This window comes from Manacus candei, unplaced genomic scaffold (assembly GCF_025592945.1).
Source record: "Manacus candei isolate 608988 ecotype Guabito, Panama unplaced genomic scaffold, ASM2559294v1 h1tg000011l, whole genome shotgun sequence".
In the NCBI taxonomy this organism is placed as follows: domain Eukaryota; kingdom Metazoa; phylum Chordata; class Aves; order Passeriformes; family Pipridae; genus Manacus; species Manacus candei.
In genome coordinates, this window is record NW_026138059.1 from 2,318,051 (window position 1) to 2,335,459 (window position 17,409).

General features: G+C 37.3%; 1 protein-coding gene across 2 annotated transcripts in view; it reads left to right on the forward strand.

The window, feature by feature from the left end:
* Positions 1 to 17,409, forward strand: part of NBAS (NBAS subunit of NRZ tethering complex) — a 167,042-nt gene that overhangs the window by 103,487 nt on the left and 46,146 nt on the right. For both annotated transcript variants that reach the window (XM_051778244.1, XM_051778245.1), the window contains 4 exons: positions 1,741 to 1,991; positions 4,008 to 4,342; positions 12,486 to 12,704; positions 12,966 to 13,168. In XM_051778244.1, the coding sequence (XP_051634204.1) occupies positions 1,741 to 1,991; positions 4,008 to 4,342; positions 12,486 to 12,704; positions 12,966 to 13,168 (1,008 nt within the window). The remainder of the gene's footprint in view (positions 1 to 1,740; positions 1,992 to 4,007; positions 4,343 to 12,485; positions 12,705 to 12,965; positions 13,169 to 17,409) is intronic.

The following is a 17,409-nucleotide window of genomic DNA, read 5'->3' on the forward strand; positions in this document are numbered from 1 at the left end:
ACCAAATGTGCAGTATTTCTGTAAACCACCTTATATGAGGAGAAGCTCAAAAGACAGACTTACGTAGTTTGTATTAACTATTTCTTTGATCACTTGATGACAAAGAAATATCACGTGTTTTTCTGTGGAATATGGGTCTGCTGAAAATTGTTTAGAATGACATTTTTTAAAATTAAGTGGAAATTTGTTTCTTTGGAAAAATCTGATCACATTTAATTACCAAAATTCTATAAAATGTATTTTATGATTTCAGCGACAGGAAATGTTATGTTTGCCTCTCACAGAACCCCTTATTCCAGAATCTTTGTGAATAACACGATGAACCCTTCCTCTCCACTATCAACCCTGCCCTAAAAACACACAGCAAACATCTGTTGATCCTGTTGATATAATTTTATGCCCAGCCAGCCTTTAGTTTCAACTTTGGATGTGAACAGAAAAGCATAGTCAGATCACACCCTGCAGATACATCGGGTCCAAGTGTCTCTTTTGCCTGATATGAAGAGTGAATGATGCTTTATTTCCATTTGTGGTAGAACCCTATATGGTGCAACAATTAACAAATAACAAGAATGTAGAGAATTAAAATAACTCTTACAAGGTTAAGAGCCTAAATGGGGTAGGTTGTAGATGTAAAAATAACTCAGAAGTATCCTATTTTCCTTCAGAAATGAGAGAATAATTTTTAAGCTGAGAGGGTTGTGTTTGTGGTATTTGTTGTAAGAAAATCGTCTTTAGGAATGAAACTGAGACGTGTTTTACTTGGATATCAAAGAGAAACACGGACTTTAGGTGAGTCATGTGTACTCGGGGGAAAAATGATGAAATTCTGATTTAATCAGGTTTAAAGGTAGAGGAAAATCAAATGAAGATCAGATTTCCAAATGAAATGTACTACCTAATGTAACATATGATTGGATTCTAGGGAGACTCAAGGTAGTCGTCATCTGTAGGTTACTTATTTCCTCAGATGTTAGGTTAAACGTTCCACTGAGAAAGGTCTTAACTAAAGATGTGAACCCATTTTTCTCCCATCTGAGGGAAAAAAGGAGTGATTATCTTTTATGTAGTCAGCTGGAAATGTCTGAATTCATGCTATGAAAGAGCTAACGTATTCTTTTCAAAAGAGTCAGGAAAAAATTTCCTGAAGCAGTGAGACTGACTAAGGTCAACCCAGGGTTTGCTGATATTTTCATAAGGTTTCGTGGATGACCATTCAAGGAACAACTTGATAAAACTGTCAGAAAAAATATTCTAAGCATGAATAAGTGTCAAATAGATTAACTGGTGGGCAAGAGCCAATTTTCATTGATAATATCTCTCAAAGTATGCACAGGTACTCATCAACTACAGAAAATAGAATATAATAGATTGGGAAAACTTCTAACTGGGCAATAGGATCTTCGAGCATCATTCTGCCACAAGTGGTTTGTTTGTTTGTTTGTTTGTTTAATAAAGGCTTCCTTTACACATACGCTGGATGTATTTCTACTTTTACATATAGCTATACTTACCTTTTCAATATTCATGACCCTTAATCTGCATGTCCAAGTCAACAGATAGCAGGATCAGGAAGTAGAAGAGTTGCTTAACTTTTGTTTATAGAGAATAGCAACTACCTAAATATTTATGAATGATACCTTAAACAAAGGAAAGTATTGTCCTGTCTCCCAAGTGTGCAACTGAAGAGTGTCTCATGGGACGTCCAGGCCTTTAAACAAAAGTTATTTCTAAACGCAGGTTATCAACACTGAAAATAGAAGAAAGAGCACAAAGTCTTGGTCTCTTTGAGACTTTGAAAACCAATCCTGAAACCTTACATGAACACATGGTTAAATATGTTTACCCAAGTATTGAAGGCCAAGATCACCAGCGGTTGCTTTATTATTTTACACTCCTTGAAAACTGTGGTTGCTCAGAAGTGGTGAACCGTATGCTTAAACCTGAAACTCACATCCGACTCCTGAAAAAATTCAAAGCAGTTGCACCAGGTAGGAGAGTACCTCTTTCTTTTCTTCATCGCTGTATTTATTTTTCTGGTATGTAAGTGTTAACATGATTATGCTCAGCTAGTGTATACTTTCCAGGTAATTGTTTTTTCTCAGAGCACATCAGATGAATGCAAGTAATTTAATAGTCTTATTAAGTTCCTTCTCTTTGTACTACTGGAAATCTGTTTGATCACAGCAAGAAAAAAGTATTTAAAAACAGATTTCTGTTGGTGACACGAGTTAAAATTACTGTCACTATTTCACAGTGAATTTTAAAATAAAACATACCAACCTCCTACAGCATAATTTTTAGTACTTCAAGTTTAACATGAAAGATACTTAAGACAGTTTACCTTTTAAAAGTCTGAATTACAGATTACATTAGGAACTTTAAACATTTTGTGTGTTTGATTGTCTTAATGAGGATAATTTTTTTGTCTTAGAATATTTTTTTGTTGTCTGTTATCCTTGATGTTACTTTTTGCTTTTGTGGAAGAACGGCATCTTCATCGTAGATTTTCAGACAATGCCTGTAAAAATGCACTACTGCAAAGGACTCTGAAATTTTGAATACTAGTTTCAGTTTGGTTGTTATTCAAGTACTAACAGTATCTTGCATTTCAGTTGTCCCACTCCAAATCCAGTTTCAGAATGAAAAATATACACTGCATTACCTGCTGTGGGGATGAATCAATTGTTCAGTACTGGAACTTCATGTGTATTGGACACTAACTTTGCTGCAGAGTTTGGAGACATGATGCATATGAATTCATGTATTGCAGAAAGAAAAAAGTCAATAATTTTTGGAGAGGAGGGATAACCTTCAGTTCTTGTTGATATTATTCAACACTCAAGTTCTATGATGCTTGTCAAAGAAAAATCTACCAAAAAGTTATTTTTTGCCTTCAAAGTTATTTTAAATGTTACTCAAAAAAAAAAAGTCCTGGGATCATACATCAGACATAAATTAGTCACTTAGTATGGTAAAAAATTAAATCTACTGTACTGCACACACTTAAAAATCTCAGTGTTCAGTGTGGTTTAGAGATGGATAGGAGTCCAGAAACAACATCAAAGTGTTTACAGAGGTTACAGGCCTGAAGTACATAAATAAAAAAATGGCAGTAGAAGTCAGTTATCTTAGGAATTATATGCTAAGAGATTAAAATAGTATTATTGCTAGAAATACTTTTGTTGTTGCTAGATTAATTTGCAAGGGTTTTCTTCCTGTTTTCTTCCAGAGTAGTAACAGGACTCTTGATTATAGATACTGATGTAAATGTATCTACATGTCCTGTCTCTAGGACGTGTTTACCTTACTTAGTTTACTTGGGATTAGTGCCTTGCATTTTTTTGCCAAGTGGTAAATACCAATTGTAACATGATCAGAATGCATATTTTTAAATTAATGAAGACTTATTTCTTGAAGAGCGTGAGGCTTTCTAGGCCTTATATTTAAATAATAGCATGATTCTCTATATGTGCTCTTGCTTCTTTGAGAATCTGCTTTTTTAAGTTTGTATCATGGAATCACAGAACAGTTTGGGTTGGAAGGGTCCTTAAAGATCATCATGTTCCAACACACCTGCCATGGGCAGGGACACCTTCTACTAGATGGGTTGTTGCTCCAAGCCTCATCCAACCTGGCCTTGAACACTTCCAGGGATGGGGCAGCCACAACTTCTCTGGGCAACCTCTTCCAGGGTCTCACCACCTCACATTGAAGAATTCCTTCCAAATATCAAATCTAAATCCACCCTCTTTCAGTTTAAAGCCATTCCCCCTTGTTCTATCAATATATAATGTTAAAATACATTCCATGGATTGAGAAATTTCACATGCATCAGTACATCATAAAATCCCATTCTGTCAGTATGTAAGTTTGTAAAAGGGGATGGGCTAGAGTCTTTCTAGTTCTGTGGATACTAGTGTAGTACTGATTGTTATATACATAATTGTAGAGTTTGAGTGATTTAATTGTTAATAACTTCTACCTCTTCCTCCTTTTGTCACTAGGTCTTAATTACAAAAAACTAACAGATGAAAATGAAAATCCTCTGGAAACACTGGAGCCTATCCTTACAAGTCAAAATATCTTATCTATTTCCAAACTGGCTCCCAAAATTCCTAAAAAAGATGGCAGCATGCTGTCGTCAAGCTCTGTTTATACTGTCTGGTTACCAAAACTTTTTTGGAATGGTGATCACCATCTCATTAAAAAGATACCAGAAACCATGGACGAGTGGCTACATGCATATGATATGTGTTCAAAATACTTCGATAGACTTGATCCAGGTGATATTGTCGCTTTCATTGATGAAATTACCTTTTCTTCAAAAGCTGTCACAAAGGTAAGCAGATTTTTTTTTAAGAATTTTAGTCCTCAAGTGAGGCATAGTTCATATTATCAAGAAGAAAGTCTCAGCAAATGTTATATTTTTCATTTTATGTTCTTTAAAGGTATATTCATGAACCTACCTTCCTATTCCTACCTTTTCTTTATATGGCTGTCATTATATATAAAAAAAAAGGATTTTTATTCAGTTAGAGGAGTTAGCTCTGCGGATAAGAGAGTTTTTGATGGAACCCCAAAGTCCCTGTATTCCTGTTCAGCAGAGAATAAGATACTGTGTATTTCATAGACTCATAGAATGGTTTGGGTTGGAAGAGGCCTTAAAGACCATCTAGTTCTGACCCCTTTGCCATGGGGGGTTGCTGCATTTTTTCCTTATATCTAATCTAAACCTACCCTCTTTCAGTTTAAAGCCATTTCGCTTTTTCCTATCACTAAATGCCCTTGTAGAAAGCTCTCTTGCATGCCCCTTTTAAGTACTTGAAAGCTGATCTAAGGTCTTCCCAGAGCCCTCTACTTACTGAACAACCCCAGCTCTCTCAGCCTGTCTTGATGGGAGAGGTGCTCCAGCCTTCTGAACATCTTTACGGCCTCCTCTGGGTTCAGTCCCACTGTCCATGTTTTCGATGGAGGTGCTAAACAGTGCCAGTCCCAATACCGACCCTGACAAATGCCACTTGTCAATGCTCTCCACACACTTGGACATTGAGCTGTTAATGCAATTCTTTGCATGTGGCCATCCAGCCAATTTTTTATCCACTGAGTCAAATCCTTGTCTCTCCAGTTTGTGTGCCATATGTCATGCTTTGCATTGCCGGTAGATGACATCAGTTTCTCTTCCTGCATCCACCAATTTCTGATGCAGAAATGTCATTGAGTGACTCAACTTTCTCCATGTCCCAGGTAACCAGGTCTCCCATTTCCTTCCAGAGAGGGCTCATATTTTCCCTGGTCTTTCTTTTATCACTGGTATACCTACAGAAGCTTTTCTTGTAGCCCTTGACATCCTTGGCAAGATTTAGTTCTAACAGCACTTTAGCTTTCCTAACCTGATCCCTGGCTACTGTGACAATTTCTCTGTATGTCTGGCAGGGTACTTGTCCTTGCTTCCACCCTCCGTAGCCTTCCTTTTTGTGTTTGAGTTTGTCCAAGAGCTCCTTGTGCATCCACACAGGCCTCCTAGAGTTTTTGCCTGACTTGCTCTTTGTTGGGATACATCACACCTGTGCTTGGAGAAGGCTAGCCTTGAATATCAACCAGCTTTCATGACTCCCTCTTCGCTTTATTCCATGGTACTCTACCATGTAGATCCCTGAAGAGGCCTAAGTCTGCTCTCCTGAAGTCCAGGGTAGTGAGCTTGCTATGCACTCTCCTTGCTACACTAAGGCTCCACTGCCTTTGGGTGGTTGTATTTGTTTATTTATTTGTACTCATCCTAAAAGTCATTGTGCCACAGGCTTCTACTTAGTACTAGGCTTTTGCATTCTGAATAAGATGCTCCACAGAGAAAAGAATTCTGGGCCAAATATATATGGTTTCTAAGCACTGTAATAGTATAAATGGTAAACTGTCATAATCTCCATCTGGCTGAAAGCCTGGTTTGGAAAGAACGTGCTTTCATGTCTGTAACATACATTATCGGATCTGCAGTTTCTTTTTGACCAGTGAAACCTACTTATAAGGACATTTTCAGCATAAAGTTTCCTCATGTATGTATCTGTACTGTGACACACAAAAGAGAAATGAGATTTCTTAGGTTTTACCTTATTAAAAGATCTAGAGATGTCTTCACTAACTTTATCTGAAATGAAAAGGGGATAAAGAGGTGTTCTTTAGTTTGGGGGGGGGTGTTTGTCTTTTTAATTCTGTATTGCGATAATTTTTCTGAGGATTTTATTCATGATGTTTCCTGAGGTGAATTTCAATTTGTTCCCTCTTTGGATACTGTCTTAATGATCCCTTGATATTAGTATAGGTTTATTACAACTTATCTAACCTCTATCTATATTAGAATTTGGTGAAAAAAAGTTTGCTAGCTTGGAAAATAAGCAGCTTTGTCAGCACAAAATTTGTGCTGTGAACTGACTGTCATGCTAGACCAACACATTTTATCACTAGTTCCATCAGCTGTCTCTTAAGCCTGTTTAGCAGAACTGTTGGCCTTGGTTTAGGTGTTTTGATCCTTTTTATCCCATGATAGTACTTTTTCATTCTTACCAGGAAAGACTGAGGCTCATCCTGGGACCTTAATTGCCAGACTTGACCCTGGACTGAGATATCAGGGGGATAACTGTTACCTAATGAGAAGGAAGTACTGTCTTATGTATCACCACTGCTAGTGACTACTTGAAACTTGCTGTTAATGTGTCTTGGGAATTTCAAGTTTCACTATTCTCTTAAGATGAGTAGGAGTAGCAAGAAAGATATACTGATGGCAGGGTTATTGTGTTTAGTGGCCAAGCAGAATTTTGTAGTAGAAATATGTTCTCTTTTTTGGCCATGAAAGATACTCAGGAAGTGCTTGAAACAGTTGGTCAAATGATCTGATTTAGTATGTCCCCTGCACTGGGTTTGGGAGTGAAACAGCTGTTTAACCAACTTGCAACTAGTTTTGCCTCAGGATCCCATCCAGTTTTTGAGTGGAAGTGTACAATGAGAAATTGTCATTGTAGACCTTGAAAACTTCTCTGAGATCTCTTTCCTCTAACTTTAATCTGAAAAATGTTTCATGCCTAGAAGCTGCCTTTAGGTTTGCACCTGTTACTTAAATTTTATCTAGTTTGAGGCTGCTCTGGTCATGTGCTCACTCTTTTAATCTCTGACTCGACACTTTCTTCCCAGCCCAGTTCTATGGCCAAGTACTTTATCAGTTTCCCATTCCTGTAGCAGATGCATAGTTATGTATGTCATGGCGTGTGATTTGCATGATATTTAACTAGGCTGCAAAAACCATGGTCATTATCATGAAATAATTTGTACTGTCACTGAGACAACTGAGTTTTCTCACATACAGAAAATTTGTGGATTTCTTTTTAGAGGAAGCTTGAAGTGGGCTAGCGCAAGTATGTTTTTTAGGAATGCTGAGAGGTGAATTGACAAAAAAAAAAGGAAACGGCTGAGACCCCTCATCTTCCTCCCACTCCTTCCTTCAGAATGGGAAAGCAGGAAAGGAGAGAGAGAGAGTAGTCCAAGGAGAAGATGAGATGTACTCCACTGTTACTCTTGTGGAACAACACCTCCATTGAAAAACCCCTTTTGGTCAGAGGCAATCAAAAAAAGTCTCAAGTGATAAGGAGTAATGGGAGGTTGGCTATGAAACAGGGTAGGCTGCATGGGTTCAACTTCAAAGGTACCATTGCTGTTGTCACCACATGGGAGCTTAGGAAACAGACATCAGAATATCCCCCACTGTTTCAACATGTCAATAGTAGTAAGGAGAGGCAGGTGATGGGCCAGCAAAGCAATAGGCAGCTTCTTCTACTTGGTGTGTCACTTGGATATGGCAGAGAACCTGGGGGCAGAATGTGGAATTATGCAAAAGGGAACAAAACCACAGGGATTTAGTACTGGCTTCTGCAGCTTCTTGTTCTTACTGAGAAAGACAGGAACGTGATGGGCTTTGTCAGCGGCCTTCTTCTTCACCTCTCCCCTTCAACAAGCTCTTTGTTTTAGCTTTCTCGTGAATTGAATGAAAAGGAGGATGAATGAGCAGTGCTTGACTGTGCAAAGGGGATGAGAGAATGTCAAAATTGGAGAAATGGATGAGAAATTTGCACTTAATGAAAAGGCAACAAACATTGTTACGCTGACTTGTATTTTAAGATGTGACACAGTGTTAGGCACTTAAGTGCTAAGAGCTTAGAGATTCTGAGTAGAATCTCTGACATTCTACAATGTAGTAGAAGTGAGTTACCACCTGGAATTAGTAGAAGTGAGTTACCACCTGGAAGATAAGATTCGGGCCTTAAGGGTTTATAGACACGGTGACACTGGATGGCAGGAACTGTGTGAGAAGAGATGCATCATAGTGGGACTTCAATAAATCATAGACCCAAAGTAACACGGTTAATGTAGTTGAAGAAGGTGAAGATTGATGCTATATTTTTGTTGTGTTTGTGGTAAATGAAACAGATAAAGTCCTTTACACTTTGTCAGTACCTTCCTCACACATTGAAGGACTGAAGTATTGATCCTTTGACTGCAGCAGCTCACTGCTGCAAGCAGTGAGAGGGTTCCTGCTTGTGGCATTTATACCCAGAAATGCTTTTAACTCTAAATAACTATTTAAGTCTTTCTGACTAAATAATAATCCAGTCCACCTCTGTAATGTTAAGAATAGGGTATTTGTGTGTATGGAACAGATTTCTCCCTATATGGCAGATATTCCAAATATTCATTGGAACTACTACTTATATTTTTGCATGCATTTTAAGTCTGTCATCTTTTTTTCCAGCAGCTCTATTTGCTTTTAAATAATACTGCTGTCATAGATTCTTAATTATAGTAATGATCATATCAACTTTTTGCTCTGATGATTTCTCATTTATTCCCCTCTCTGTGATCTTTGTGAAGCATTTTAGGTAATTTGTTGGGGTTTTTTTTTATTCCTTTGTTGTAAGCATTTTGTTCATTGTGCTAGAGAGTCGGTTATGTCTCCAGAGAACCATCTGTTTCAGAGCTCATAGGTCACTGCCCTGATGTTTTTTTGATTAACAGTACTCTGGAAAAAAAATCCAATGCAACAAAACCACAACAATCTGAAAATAGTCTTTTTTAATCATTGTGTTTTCATTGTTGGCATACACTACAAATGGAGATTGGCACAGTATGTTGCTTAGGAAGAAAAGGCTACAGCTTTAGATAGCAAAAGCAGAGTAAAAAGTGATTGTATCACCAGTTAAGTTTTCTGTAGAGAAAGAAAAGCTGAAATTTTCTTTACATGGGCTCTTCCTCACAGCATTACATAGGCTCAGGCACATTCATTCAGACTATGGCTGACGACATTTTTTCTTTTTTTTTTACTAATCCATCTTTTTTAGCTTCTCTTCCAACTTCTGATGAAAAAAAAGGACTTTGCTTGCAACTCAATGTTTTTAGTTGAAATGTTGACTTATTTTCTCTGAGTCAGTAATACTTTTTTGACAGGTGTGGATTGGGAACCTGTTACGACTGGATATTAACCTGAATAATTTTCTTGACTTTAGTACCATTGAATGACTTTAAATGCCATTTAAAATAATAGTATAAATAGCTCAGTTAAAAAAAAAATGCTCAAAATAATGTTCACTATCTTTTGTCTGTCTGATTGACTTCTTAACGCTGCATAAAACACTTAAGGAAGACGACAGGGCATGACATTGCCTGAAGGTGTACAAGAAATGTGTTAATAGTGTTCTTACGTAGCGTGACTGCATTCAGTTGTTACTTTCTGAATTACTTGTCTTCTTTTTATCGCTTTTTATCACTGTGCTTCAGTTCAGTTGGTTTGTCTTGTCTGACCTTGTTTTCTTCATGGATATTTGACAGTACTTCTTTTTTTAGTATAAGTGCAAGATACTTTTTTCTGCCTTTTATTTATATTGTTATTTTAGTTAAATCTGCTTCAAGACTGCGTAATAGGAAACTTCATGAATAATATCTTTTCTTTAACTAGTTCCTTACAAACATTAAAACTTTTTCACTGATTTCCAGATGAATTGTACAAGGTCAGGTAGGGATGGAGTTAACTTTCATCATAGCAGCCTCAGCGGGGATGTGCTTTGGATTTGTAACTAAAACAGAGTTGATACCACACCATCTTGACCCTTGCTGAGCACTGTTTGCACAGTGTCAAGGCTTTTTTTGCAACAACTCAGCCCTGAGTAGGCTGTAAGGTGGGCAAAAAGTGGGCATGGATGCAGCCAGGACAACTGACCTGGGCTGGCCAAAGGTGCATTCTGTGTCATGTAATGTCATGCTCAGTAGTTACAAGGAGTTGGAGGGTGTGTTCCAAGATAGTTGTTGCTTGGAGGAGGGCTGTGCATTGCCCTGCTTCTGGGAGGTGGTCAGGGATTACCTTGGCTCATTCATTTCTTTCTTCTCTCCTTCATGTGTTAAACTATCTTTATCCTGCTTTTCCTCTTCTTTTTCTCTCTCCCTGTAGGAACTGGAATAACTTTTGTTATTCCATAGCTGTTTAACCTGCTTCTGAATTAACTAATGTAATTACTTTCCATTCTAGTATGTCTGGTTGGCTTATGGCTACATGACATTTGGTTAGTGTAATATGTAAAGCTGGGGTCAAAAGCAATGTGGGCAGCAGTTCAAGGGAGGTGTCTCTACCCCTCTGCTCTGCTCTGGTGAGACCCACCTGCAGTGCTGCATCCAGCTCTGGGGTCCCCAGCACAGGAAGGACACTGATCTGTTGGAATGAGTCCAGAGGAGGGCATTCAAGATGATTAGAGGGGTGGAGCACCACTCCTATGAGAAAAGGCTGAGAGAATTGAGATTGTTCAGTCTGGAGAAGAGAAGGCTATGGGGTAACCTAATTGTGGTCTTCCATTACCTGAAGGGAGCCTACAAGAAACATGGGGAGAAACTGTACAAGGGCATGTAGTGACAGGACAAAGGGGAATGGCTTCAAACTAGAGTGTAGGTTTAAATTGGATATTAATAAGAAATTCTTCATTGCGAGGGTAGTCAGGCAGTGGAATAGATTGCCCAGAGAATTTGTGGCTGCCCCATCCCTGGAAGTGTTCAAGGCCAGGTTGAATGGGGCTTTGAGTAACCTGGTCTAGTGGAAGGTGTCCCTGTCCATGGCAGGGGTGTTGGAACAAGATGATCTTTAAGGTCCTTTCCAACGCAGGCCATTCTATGATTCTGTGATTTAATGGCAGATGTGGGATCTGGACCCAAGAATTCCATCTGAACACCATGAAACGTTTTTCATTATGAGGGTGACTGATCACTGGCCCACACTGCACAGAGAGGTTGTAGAGTCTCCCACATTGTAGTTGTTCAGCGTAGTCCTTGGCAAGGGGCTCTAGGTGGCTCTGTTTGAGTAGACATTTGGACCAGATGCTCTCTGGAGGTCCCTTCCAAGCATTCTGTGTTTCAGTGTTGCCAGAATCTCAGGTTTCTGTGGCATTAAAAGGAGGGGAGCTGTTTCCATAATCTTGAAGTTGCATGTCAATCACTGGCAATAAGAGTAGCAAGGTCAACATCGTCATGTACAAGTGAATGTTACTTGCACAGTGCTCTATTAATAAATACTTCCATACTCTGAGAAGAATGGGCTTATGAGATGAGTTTTTACCCTCAAGAGTGAAATCTGTTGAGCTGAAATAGTATGTGATGTTCTTTGGTTTTAAAAGAGATTTTTTAGGATTTTCATTACACATTACAACCTATAAATTTAAAAAACTTTTTAACCTGTAAAAGCTTTTTAAAAATAAAACTTCACATGCAACCAAAACATAAACTAGCCCCTAAGCTACACTTTTTTTTATTACTGGCTGTGATACCAAATCTCATTACTGAAGCTGACTAGAAGTATAGAGGATAGCAATTCATGTTTTGGAATAAAATAACCAGAGAAATGATATGTCGATAGTGCTGCATTTTGGCACTATGCAGATGTGAATGCAAAATTAAAATAGTCTTGGGAAGAACCTGTATTCTTTTTTTCCTTTTCTTTCTGAATGCTTTATTCTGTATATGTTTATGGCATTATGACTTCTAAACTGGCAGTATATTGACACTGTTCTCTCAGATATAAGTTAGATGGAAAAGGCAAACAATTTAATTTTTAGTTAGTCTTATAAAGTGGTCCTTGGATATCTCTCAATGCAGAATTAAAAATCAAAGCTTATGAGGTAGCAGTCTACAAAAGTAATAAATATTATTAGGAAAAGAAGTTTCATATGGTTTAAAATGAGCAAGAGTCAGTGTCAGTAAAAGGAAGGACAATGGAAGAAAGTGATGGAATACTGATAATTTTTAAATAAATGACTTATAAGAAATAAAGTTGTTTCATTAAATACTTCCTTTAATTTTATGCTGTGTTGTGGAGCAGTGGAGCCACCTGACCTCTAGGCACTGCTGTAATGCAAATACTAGCATATGGGTGATGAATGAATAAATAATTGAGCAATCTTTTTCAGCTGCCAGTTGAAGCCAGGATAGAAGTGACTAAGAAGGCTATTAAGGCACTCAAACATCTTTCTGAGAAATCAAGAAAAAAAACTTCTGAGGGTGACATGAAAGATGGGGAAAATCCATCTGTTGCTTATGAAGAAATTCTGAGTCACTTGCAACAATCTCTTGCTCATCTGGAAACACTCAATCACAGTTTTATCACTTACTTGAAAAACAGCGAACAGGTAATGATTACTGATCAAATGTTTGTTTTGAGTGTTACCATGACTTGCAATGATAGACATCATTCTTCTGTCATTTTTATTAATGTTTTCTACTTTTGATTTTGTTGACCTGGTTTTTGAAAATTCACTTCCATCAATCTCTTCTTTTTCTCAGTATATGTTAATTCTTAGTAGAAAGGAAGATTCTGATACAGCCCTGTAAATAAGCAGGTCTTACTGATTAGTAACACTGATTAGTGTTCAAAAATTATCTGTTCACAGGATACACTACAGAAGTATGGCTATTTATATGATTTGTCAAGGTCAGAGAAAGAAAAAATCCATGAGCAAGCAGTAGCTATGTGTATAGATGGTCAGCCCCTGGACATGATACAGCAGTTGTTACAAGTGGCTGTTGGAGATCTAGGTCTTTCTCCCAAGGATATTGTCCAATGTGCTATTAAAAAAATTGTAGGTATATTAAGGTAAGCACACTTCCTCAGTTAAGCCCAAAAATCTTTCTTCAGGGTTTTTGGCGGGTTTCTTTTGGTTGGTTGGGTTGGTACGTTGGTTTGTTGTGGGTTTTGTTTGGTTGGTTTGGTTTGTTTATTAGTTGTGAGTAGTTGTTTGCTTTCAATGTTTGGATTTTGCAGAAAATTAAACAGTAACAGGTGAGTTCTTGGATTGCTTATGCTCCTGTTTACCTGTAATTTCATATTTAGGCAGCTACGTCTCTCTGAGTTTGGGAAGCCAGGACAATCCAAACAAATTAATACACAGAACTCATCCTGTTCACTGGAACATGCTTTTAAGTTAAAAGCGTTGGCTTTGCAATATTGTTCCATTATGTGTGCGCATTTGTGAATTTTTGGAAAATTTACGACCGCACATAATTATTCCCCCTTGAACAGAGTTAAAGGCATTTTTGTTGGAAATGGTGGGTAACTCATGCAGGCATTTAGGTAGCAGAAGCCTAGCAATGGCTGTTGCCACAACAACATGTCCTACCAGAAGCAGTACAATTTTCATCTTCAAAATAACTTGCTGAGGCATTTCTGGGAGCTGTCTTTTCATGTTGTTTGGTTTGGTTTTTATTTGCAAGGTTTGGAAAAACATGTTTATTTGTCCTTAAAAAAACCTACATTTTTCTTCTTTGTTCTTGTAAATAGTGCTGCTTAGAGTTTTTGATCTTCTTCCATCTCCCTTTGTGTCATACCCTACTTCCAAATGAAAGAGCAAACGTGGTGCTTTATGCTCTTGCAGCACTTAAAAGCAAGAGTGATACCCTAAAAACCCCCAACTTGCTAACTAGGAGAGAAACAAGTTTCTAATGTGAGGAAGGGGGTTTTTTTGCTCAACTCTTCCACTATTGTCATTGTCGCTGGTTTTTGCTGTTAGTGCCATCATACCATGAGCAATCCTATATGCTGTACCTTAAGGAGATTCTTTTGAGATCTGGACAAGACCTGGAGGATGCAAAGGAACATGAAATACGATTGGTTCTGAGCATCTTAATCTTATTAGCAGTGAGTTTAAAGTTTGCATTAACTTCAATGCGACAATCTTTATAGTGTAATGTATTCTTTGTAGTCTTGCTTCCAAATTACAGTTCTAACACTTGAGAGAGGCATTGAAAACTTTGTAGTCATGGTTCTGTGAACATGACATTGGTTTTTAACAAGGTTTAGGATATGTGGAAATCCAGAGATTTTTGTCGTGAGATAAGAGCAACCTGTCCACTTTCCTGCCAAGGAATTGGCACCATTCTGACCCCTGCCTTAGTGTGATGGGATCCATGTGTCTGTCTCAATGTTCTCTGTCAGAACAGCTTAACCAAAGAGTCCTACTGCTGCTGGACTAGAACTGAGATGTGAAATTTTAAGACAGAAAGCAGAGGATGAAGTTCACCTACATCTGTATTTGTGTTCCCAGGATGAAGAAAGCCTGATATTTTTGTTTTGCCATCATTGTTGAGAGACTATCAATGAGCTCTTAAGGATCCATCTGTCTGTGATACTCTTACTCCTTCAGAGCATCATAAAAGTGTTCATTATGTCTTTTGTCTGCAGTCAAGTGAAATTAATCCATCAGGGATTTTTTTTAATTTGAGAAACCCCTCATGGATTTCATATTACTGGGTGCTCCCTGTTGCCTTTTGCTGACTGGAAGTGTTGTACTGAATATTCCAAATGAAGTATCACTTTATCTTTAATCTAGTGTTCATTAGAATTATTTTCTTCTGTCATATTTTTTTAATGGGGGTAGGGGGAGATATTTGTATATGATCCATTATAAATGAGCATATACTTCTCATTTAACTATTCATACAAGACTCTCTGCTGAAGTATTTCTGTTCTAGAGAGATACATGCAACAAGTGTGAAAGAGTGTTCTGCTGTTAGATGGCTGCTAAACATTTCAGTACTTCTAAGACCAGTTTAGATAGATAAAACTTTGAGAATTTATCCTGTTGTTCTGCATGCAGAAAAATAATGTGGGCAAGGTGATCTGAATACACATACCAGAAATAGGAAAACAAGTCTAGCATGGAAAATTATCTATGACTCTACTTTTTCTTCAGCATGTATGTGTATATTATGGCAGATTGAAATGCCACAGACAAAAAGAAGGCAGCCTGTCAAATTGTTTGCAGTCCTCTGGCAGAAAATTGATTTCTTCTGTCACTCAGTTTGTGTTCACAGCATCCTCAGTGATGGTAGAGCTTTTGCATAGCAACATAAGTAATATTGTCTTTCTTGTCTGGGTTTGTCCATTTGAAGAAGAATAATTTGGCTTTAGATAATAACTGTCCTGCTGTTTCTGACTAGCAGTGTGATATATCTGGATATAAACCTCACAAAGTCCAGTTATTTTTACTATAATGAGTGTCATTAACATGCAGAGTATGAGAAACCTATCAAAATTCTCTTTTCTACTCTGCTTCGTATCAACATTTTTCTGTGAACTGAATTATTTGTTCTTTATATGCATTGCAAGGCTGGAATAGCTGCAGGTTCATTTAAAGTTCTGAACAGAGACGATGACTGATAACTCTTATACAGCACTTCACTGAAGAGAATGCCTGACTGTCCTGTAGACAGTGGCAGAGATAGGAAACTTAGTTGGGAGCTTCAATTAAAATGATTTGGTGTGTGATGTGACCTAATGTGGTCAGTAGAAATATTCTACCCCCACTCCCCCACTTCTTTGGGGAGAAGGAGAAGGGAAAGATAATTTCATATCATTCTGTACTATGGAAAGTTTGTCTACTACAGTGATAAAGACTATGAAGTGAAAACCTAACATAAAATACAATAGCAAATACTTGAGATAATATCCTCCCTATGATGAAATTCAGAAAGAGGGTAATATTATAAAGTAGCATCACTCTAAATATAGGGAGAAATTAAAAGAAAGGTTGCATCTCTTAAACCTACTATATCACCTTGTGAAGAAGGTAAATCCAGCTTTCTTAGGAAGAGTAGCTAACTTTAAAGGGAAAAAAAAAATCAGATTTTTATTGTCTTATCTAACATGAGCAGGGGGTCATATAGAGTTATTTTGTAACTTGTGTATAATAATTTCATGGTACTTTAGATGGAAATAATGGTTTACCATTATGACTTTTTTCCCCCCAGTTTTGAATGATCACACCATCAGTATGTTATTGTCTTATTTTCCTCATATTTAAATAAGAGAAAACACAATCAGAGAGAAGAAAATAAAGCTTGAGTATTTTCAATGAATACAGTAATGAGGTTAAAAAATTTAGATGAAATTAATTTATTTTCCTTTCAAGTGTTTTTTGTGCTTTATTCTGTTTGAAGAATGTGATTAAATATGCATCACTTTTTCTGAAGCTGAACTGAAATCAAAATAAGCCTTTATCGGTGTAATTACATTGAGCTCATACCTATGAGTTTTGAGGTGAACACTGAATCCTGTTCTGTTGTTTAAAACATGAATGAAATAGCTTATAATTTGTGTGGAAGACTAATCCTTCATTAATTATATTTGTTTCTGTTAGTAGCTGCTTATTTTTAATCATTAATTATTAAGAAAAGAACAAGGCAACAATCTGTGGAAACTTGACAGGATTATTTGTCTCATGAGCTGTCGTCTCTTTTTAGCTTCTCTAACCATTAGGCAGTAAAGGCAGTATTAAGCTTAGAAAATGGTAGCTTTCAATCTTCCTAGTTTTATTTTTAAAATACTTTCTTATTGTAGATAACTCCAGTTTACTGCTTAGATTAACCTTTCTTCTCCTTTCCTTCTTAGTAGAAGAGTGCCTGTCTATGTGTGACAAACTTGAAGCTTTCTGTAAATGTTCATAAATCTGTTGTTCTTGAGAATTAACTTGACAGATGTATTGTCAGAAACAGTGATTTTCTGTTTTTGGAAATGCATATTAACTTTTGCAGAGATGTGTCTTTTGACCTGGGTTATTTTGAGGAACTCAGAGCCTGGTTGTGACTTTCATTTCTGATTAGAGAGATGAAGGGTTTTTGAAGAGCAAGTGCTAGGACTGTCCAGAACTGATCTCCAAAATCGAGGATATATCAAAATAGAAATTTTGCTTATCAGTCTCCTTTGATATGGCAGTTGTTTTTGTACACTGAAGATAACTTAGGGTAAGTAGAGCACTAAGATTTCCATTTCTGTAGACTATAGAATAATATAACAGTTTGAGTTGGGCCTTTAAAGGTCATCTTATCCAACACCCCTGC